Source organism: Arachis duranensis, chromosome 7, assembly GCF_000817695.3.
Source record: "Arachis duranensis cultivar V14167 chromosome 7, aradu.V14167.gnm2.J7QH, whole genome shotgun sequence".
NCBI classification, from domain to species: domain Eukaryota; kingdom Viridiplantae; phylum Streptophyta; class Magnoliopsida; order Fabales; family Fabaceae; genus Arachis; species Arachis duranensis.
In genome coordinates this window covers 20,135,668-20,143,839 of record NC_029778.3, presented here as the reverse complement: position 1 = coordinate 20,143,839, position 8,172 = coordinate 20,135,668, and the positions used below count along the sequence as shown (strand labels likewise).

General features: G+C 27.7%; 1 protein-coding gene across 2 annotated transcripts in view; it reads left to right on the top strand.

Annotated features, from left to right (window-relative positions):
- The first annotated feature begins 3,071 nt into the window (after nucleotides 1-3,071).
- Nucleotides 3,072-8,172, top strand: part of LOC107458205 (probable O-methyltransferase 3) — a 12,610-nt gene continuing 7,509 nt past the window's right edge. Inside the window, exon 1 of one of the 2 annotated variants that reach the window (XM_052252179.1) lies at nucleotides 3,072-3,924. In XM_052252179.1, the coding sequence (XP_052108139.1) occupies nucleotides 3,145-3,924 (780 nt within the window). In that variant the 5' untranslated portion in view covers nucleotides 3,072-3,144. The remainder of the gene's footprint in view (nucleotides 3,925-8,172) is intronic. The other variant, XM_016076405.3, reaches the window with a different exon arrangement.

Sequence of the window (8,172 nt, the reverse complement as noted above, 5' to 3'; positions counted from 1 at the left end):
AGAAAGAAGAAGAAGAAGAAGAAGAAGAAGAAGAAGAGGAGGAGGAAGAGGAAGAGGAAGAGGAAGAGGAAGAGGAAGCACGGAGAAAGAAGAAGAAGAAAAAGAGGCACAAAAAAAACGTGAAACGCGTGAATAAAGCGCGTGTATGTGACGTAAGAGTTGCAGCACGTTTTTGTGGATTAGGCGTTAATAAACTTGTAATAATTACAAGTCATAATCTCTTGTATACTGAGCTTTTCTCAATAGAAAAAAAATAGAAAAATATAATAATTAAGTCCAAAAATATCACAAGTCATTTCTATATTTTATGTTTTAATCTTGTCTTTTTATGTAATTTAATTTTATTTATTTATTTTTATCCAAATAAAATTAAAATATTTTTTATATTTATTTTTTTAATTTATCTAAATATAAAATATTTTTTTATTAAAAAAGTATTTTAAAATAAAAATAAAAAATTGAAGTACTTTTTTAAAAATCAATTTAAACTAACCGATCAACCGATGTCAAAAGAAAATAACAATACAAATATACATGCATAAAAAATTAAAGGTGAATTCTATGGTGTAGAAGAAGAGAATTTCTACACTTATATATATTTATTGTCAATAAAAAAAACTATTAAGTGCCAAAAAAAAACTAAAAAGACAATATCTGTCATTGTTTTAATAAGTTGCACAATTTTTTTATTTTTGTTGCTCCTTGATGCATGCAAAGGAATTTAGTAACTAAATATAATAAATATTTATTTAATTAGTGATTATGAAAATAATGTTGGACTTTTTATTTTTTATTTTTTTTGTGAATTATATTTATTTTTGGTCAGACCACATTTATAAATAAAAATTAAAAATATAGACCTAAATTTTATAAAATTATTTATATGTATTAAAGCATGTATTAAGTAAGGTGCAGCAGAGAAAAAAAAAAGTATCCTTCTAAGATGTTCACAAGAAATCCATAAAAAAATTTTATGGTAATTACACACGTTTTTTAGAATAATAATTAACAAAATTTATATTAAAATACTAATTAAATTAAATAATTATTTAAAATAACTGTCAAAATTTATTAGAAATACCAAAAGCGTAATAATTTGGTTAAAAATTTGAGAAAGTAATATATATTTAAAAAATAATAATGATTACGGTTTAAAAGGTTAAAAAATTTTCATAAACAATAATTATAGTAAACAATATAAAATTTGCAATATACATAAATACAATTCTTAATTAATATGTGTGATTTGAATACTAATTTAAATTTAAATTTACCTACTTTATAATACTAAACTGTATTTCATACCGTATTTTGATTTTTAAGTTGCATTGATAGATTAATAATTAAATATTTTTAGTTTATTATATATTAATTTTTAATTGTGAGATCAATAAATTTGATTATCTTACATATCAAGTGTTAAATTTGATCAGATTTTAATACAGACAATACTAAATCTCAAAGTCACGACACACTTTTTTCTCATTTAGTAGTAAATCTTGTACTATCTATCTATTACTAATATATTAATTCTTTGTTTTTTTTTTGTGACTATATTAATACTTTGTTTGGATGCAAAACAGAAAATAAAAAGAAAAAAAATAAATAGAAAGAAAATGAGAAAAAAGAAAATAGAAAAAAAAGTTAATTTTTTTTGTATTGTTTAGATGAAGAGAAAAATAAAAGAAAAGAAAGTAAAAAGAAAATTTTTTTTTGTTTGAATAGAAGAAAAAATAAAAAGAGAAAATCATACCTAAATAAAATTATATTAATATCTTTATTTATATTACATAAAAATTATAATATATTAATATAACAAAAGATAAATTTGTAATATTATGCTTACTTACAAATTTTCCTCAATTTTCTTTGCATAGATGAAGTGAAAAGTTAAACACAGATCCCACGTTTTTTTTCCTTTCCATTCACTACTCTTTAGCTCAGTAAGAGAGAAAAAAAAGTGTCTTGTGACTTTGAGTTGTGGTGTTATCCGTAAGATTTAATACTTAATATGTTAAATAATCAAATTTATCTCACAATTAAAAATTAGCACATAATAAATTAAAAATAATTAATTATTCATTTATCAACTTAAAAATTAAAATACAATATAAAATATTGTTTAATATTGTAAAATAGATAAACTTAATTTTAAATTAGTATCAAATCACATATATTAATTAAAAATTATATTTAGGTATATCACAAATTTATATTGTTTATTATGACTATTATTTATGAAAAATTTTAACCTTTTAAATCGTAATCATATTATTTTCTTAAATATATATTACTTTTTCAAATTTTTTAAATTTCTAATAAATTTTGACAGTTATTTCAAATAATTATTTAATTTAATTAATATTTTAATATAAATTTTATTAACTATTATTCCAAAATACGTGTCTAATTATCATAAAATTTTTTATGTATTTCTGGTGAACATTTTAGAAGGAGACCTTTTTTTTTCCTGCTATGCTGCACCATACTTTTTTTTTGGTTGATATGTTGCACCATACTTAATATATACTTTAATACATATAAATTTTTTTATAAAATTTAGGTCTGTATTTTTAATTTTTATTTATAAATATGGTCTGATCTAAAATAAATAAAATTCACAAAAAAAATAAAAGCCCAACATCATTTTTATGATCAGTAATTAAACAAATATTTATTAAATTTAAATTTCTTTACGTGCATCAAGGAGCAACAAAAATAAAAAAATTTCGCAACTTATCAAAATAATGGTAGATATTGTCTTTTAAATTTTCTTCCTTCGGACATTTGATAACTTTTTCTATTAATAACAAATATATATAGGTGTAGAAGATTCTCTCCTTCTACACCATAAAATTCACCAAAATCAAAATATTATTGGCGTTGTTAACTCTGGCCTTAAGTGTGCCATCAATCTGCCTGCCTCAATAGGAAGATAGAGGATAAGGAAGAAAAGGATAGTATTTAAATCTTATTTAAAACATGGCTATTTTTTTTCTTTTAAAGTAACAGTACCAAACAAACCGTTGCCTTATCAATAATAGACCCAAGTGGGGTTCCTCACCAGTCACCACAAATTATCTATCTAGATGTTCATATATACGCTATGTTATTGATCTAGCTAGCATTTCATATAGAAACATCATGGAACTCCAAAGTGAAATGCAAGCAGCTAAACTTCTTAAAGCTCAAAGCCACATTTGGAATCACATATTCAATTTCATAAATTCTATGTCCCTTAAATGTGCTGTTGACTTAAGCATACCTGAAACCATTTATAATTATGGCCAACCCATGCCACTCTCAAAGCTTATTGCTTCATTGCAAATTCATCCATCAAAATCCTCCTTCATTCATCGCTTGATGAGAATCTTGATCCATTCTGGCTTCTTCGCTACCAAGAATGTGGCCAACAATGAGCTCGAAGTCGGGTATGTTCTAACGGATTCATCTATGTTACTACTTAAGGACAACCCCTTGAGTGTGACGCCTTTCTTGCTTGCCATGCTTGATCCCATCTTCACAAAACCATGGCATCAATTGTCTCCATGGTTTAGAAATGATGATGCTACACCATTTCAAACTGAACATGGGATAATCTTTTTTGAGTTTTTTAGCCGTGAGCCTAAATTTAATAATCTTTACAATGACGCCATGGCAAGTGATGCCCGATTAGTTTGCAATTTGTTGCTTGATGACAAGTACAAGGGCGTGTTTGAGGGTTTGGAATCATTGGTTGATGTTGGTGGAGGCACTGGAACTCTTGCAAAGGCCATTGCCAAATCATTTCCCCAATTGGAGTGCATTGTATTCGACCAACCGCATGTTGTTGCTGGCTTCGAATTTGAAGGGACTGAGAACCTTAAATATGTTGGAGGAGACATGTTTGAGGCCATTCCTCCCTCTAATGCTATTTTGTTGAAGGTAATAAAATATTATTAGTTGTTTGTCTTATAATTCATGATAATTGCTCAAGAATTATAAACTTGATAATCATATATTCGATAAGGCACGTTTGGTTTGAAAGAGACAAACGTAGAGATATGGACACCCTAGGATTTGTTTATTATTTGTTTGTTAAGAAACAAATTTTAGATAGACATATTAATACATAAATACACATATAGAATATATATAGTTAGTGTTTTTTTTTTTTTAATTTTGAGACATAATAAAGACACAATTAATTAGACAAAATTATTTATACTTTTATTTTTTATTAATTTTTATATAATTAATTTTTACACTTTCATTCTTTATCAATTTTTTATACTTTTATTTTTTATTAATTTTTAAAAATATGAACTTTTTCTAATTTTATAGTGTCTTATTTAATGTTTTATCAATCACATTACATATATACTAATCATTTATGTCTCTGTGTCAAACGCTGCCTAAATACCCAATATTTTCTGTCGCGAATCTGAGCTCTATTTAAGGGTCTGCCGCTGGCCAATGAGTTGCTACATGCATAAGGCGGGGTTCGAACTCCCAACACTTGCTTAAGCGGACGAGTGAGGTGACCACTCGACCAACCCAAGTTGGTTGCCTAAATACCCAATATGATATATGTAGGGATGGCAAACGGGTAGAAACGCGCAAAGCTGACTCATGTAATTCGCTAAAAAAGGCGGATTGAGCTAGAAATTTGAGACCGCTATAATAAAAAAATCTGCCTAACTTGCACCTTCTAATCGGTTTTGATGGATTTTGACATGGCGAGATGGATTTGTCTGTTGGGCTTTTGGTTTTAAGATAATAATTGAATTTGGAACATTATTTTTATACTTGTATTTGAAATATTTGTTCGTTTTACTTTAAGTTATAATTTAGACTATATTTAATTAATTAAAGACTTGGACAATGTTTATTATATACTTTGAATAATATTTGTTTTATTTTGGACAATGTTAATTTTATTATTTTTTTAAAAAAATTTTGTTGACAATTATGTTTATTAAACATTTAGAATTATAAAATCTTTAGTAGTTGTGAATTTAAAAATTATAATTTTTTATATCTTTAAAAATTATAAATTTATTAAAATATTTATGAAATTATTTTTTTAATATTTTTTTAAAAAATGGTGGGCTTATCCTACCAATTTTTCATTAGATAGAACGGGCTAAAAATTTGGGACCGCCTTAATAGACAGGATGGAGCAAATTAGTCTATTAAATGGTGGGCTTTTAACGCGGTGGGTAGGGCGGGGCGGGCATACCCACCTGCCACCCCTATAGTACAGTACTCCTTTTCATATAGACGATGAACGAACCAAGTTGAGTTGGTCTAGTGGTTAGTTTATTAATCTGCTTAAATAAGTATGAGGGACTTAAATCCTGCCTTATGCATGTAGTAATTTATTGGTCAATAATAAACCTTTAAATAGAACTTTAATTCACAGTAAATTAATCATTGACTTGTCAAGTTAAAAAATATCGTAAAAAATAAAAAAATATAGGTGATGAACAAATAAGAATCTAATCAAATAATAATAAATGTTTAATATCCTATCCCATTTATATAGGCATCTTTACATATAGGTGATGAACAAATTACAAAAGAATTAAATAATAATTTCTAATATCCTATTGTTAACATAAATATGAATCAAGATCAATTTAATTAAGATTCAAATCACCTAATATTCTCCAATAGTTTGCATTAAGTAATCAATATAGTTTTTTTTCTTCTTTCAAATTATTGTTTAATGGATTTTCCTTTTGAGAGAATTTTTTTAATTGAAGGCAACCTATATGTGAGATTATATTATTAAATATTAAATAATTTTTTTTTTCTATTTAGAATCCTATGTTTATTTTAATTGGATTTATAAGAGTAGTTAGAATTATATCATATGAATATAGATTAATAATAATGTGTATCTGTCTGGAACTCATAATTACTGCTGAGACCAAAGCTAAGGTATGAAAGCATGCGCATAGCAATTGGATATGAAAAAGTATAGATAAATAACGAGGATATTAAATAATGTAAATAATAAATATATCAGATATTTAATTTAATAGGTATGTAAATAATTATGTTTATTATTTTTAATTGAATGGTTATTTTTTTAATTGATTTATTTATATACAGTTAACAATGATTAGATGTTTAATTTATTAGATGTGTAAATAATTATCCTAATGTTAAAGTTTATGAGATAATTTGGGAGTAAAAATTTTTTTTATTTTATTAAATCAATTCTAAAACTCATTACTTATATTTTTTACAAAAATTATTGTTTACTTAACCGAAATATTATGTATTTAAAAAAAGTGAGTCTTACTGAGAAATACACACATAGATAGGGTATTAGTGATGTATGACTCCCAATAATATCAAAAGGAGGAATCATGACTTCACTGCACTAGTAGCTATACTAGCTAACACTAAACTAACTCCCTAATAATTACTATATGCGCATAGATGTGAAAGTTTACATCTGGATAAATACGGTATTTGAGAACATACTTATTGTCTAATCTCTTGGTAGCGCGATAGAATAGACAGTAGCTATCACAAGGATGAGATGAAATGTGAATCTTTTAATTTTCTTATAGGATATACTTATTTTGATTAGTTGTTAACAAAATATTTTATATCATTAATGTACATCAAAATTAAATTTTTAGTTTATTCTGTTTTTTTATTTTATTATGTGCACTAATTATGCTCCAAAGCACAATGATAAATGGTAACATAAAAAGTTTAAAGTGCCTCACTTAATCACTTTCTGTTCTCACAAAAATAAATTTAAACGTAAAACCCGATTCAACAAAACAAAGACCGATGATCAATATAAAAAAAAAACTGACATCATAGTCTTTTTAGATGTATATATTGTACAATTGGTTCTATTCGTTTAGAAAGTTGAGTTTTAATAATAATTATAAATTAAAAACAATAAAATTAGCATCTAATAATAATAATAATAGAAATCTCTAGTACGGATTGTGAGATGGATTGGGGATTTGCAAGTCGATGCGGTTGTCAGGTTGTCTGACTGGAGCTGCGGGATGAGTAATACCTGAAAAGACACTCCGACGTTTAAGTTAGAATGGATCTAGGAGGTATGTGCGTAGGAAGTGAGTAACATACCTGAAAGGGCCTCTACCTTCCCTTTATATAGCTCGAGGTAGTTATCTTATCTTATCAATTAAGATAAGAGAGATATTGAATGTTGGCTAGGAATTATAGGGCCGGTTGGACTGCGAAGGGGGTCAGAGCCTAGGTAATCGGGTCGGAGGCTGCTCCGATGGGGGACCCAAAATCCGGGTCCGTAACAGTTGCCCCCGAAGCGAGAGAATGAGTGTGCCCGGTCTTTATCGCTAAAGGAACTTTTGGTTGCCGTTGCATGGCTTGGCAAGGAGCGCGTTGTCCGGGTTCCTCGGTCGAGGTTGGGGATTCGAGGAGCGCTTGGCCATTCCGTGGCTTGTCTATCGCTTTCCTTGAAGGGAGTTTTGTCAGTTGCATTCCCCTAGGTGCCATGATGTCATTTAATGCAAAGAGACTTTTGGTTTCTCTTTCCAATTCTTCCCTTTGCCTCTTTGTATTTCTTTTTTAAACATTTTATGTTTATTTTGTAACTGTTTCTTCTTCTCCTTTCGCTCACTCTACTTCTATAGTTCTTCATTTGGCGTTTGGTTCTTCCCTGACGTACCTTTATTCTGCCATTGCTTGAATGCGGTTTCCTCTTCCTTGTGTGATTCTTCAGGATTAGGTTGGTGCCTCCCACTTCATTGTAGGTTCATTTTGTTTTTCATCCTTTAACCCTTGATTTGTTTGCTGTTGCATCTTTCATTTTGGAGGTATTTTTGGGTTTTTTGGGTAGAAATGGTGAAAATTGTAACACCCTGCCATGCATAGCTTTACGCCTTGGACGTAAATCAGAGGTGGTGAGGCGCTATGTCCTCTAAAAGTAAAAATACATATATAATATAATTGAAGAGAATTGTAACTAGGAGCCTTGAAAGGGAAGTTAGTCAAAAACGAAGCAAAAATTGCATCACTAATGAAAGATAAGCATAGATGGATAAGCAAGATCAAAAGGAAGGTTTAAAGCATATATATGGATCAAAATTCTAAAAAACAGATAACAAGCTCCAAACTCAACTTACGAAACTAAGGTCAGCTAGAGTATATATATGTATATATATATATATATAT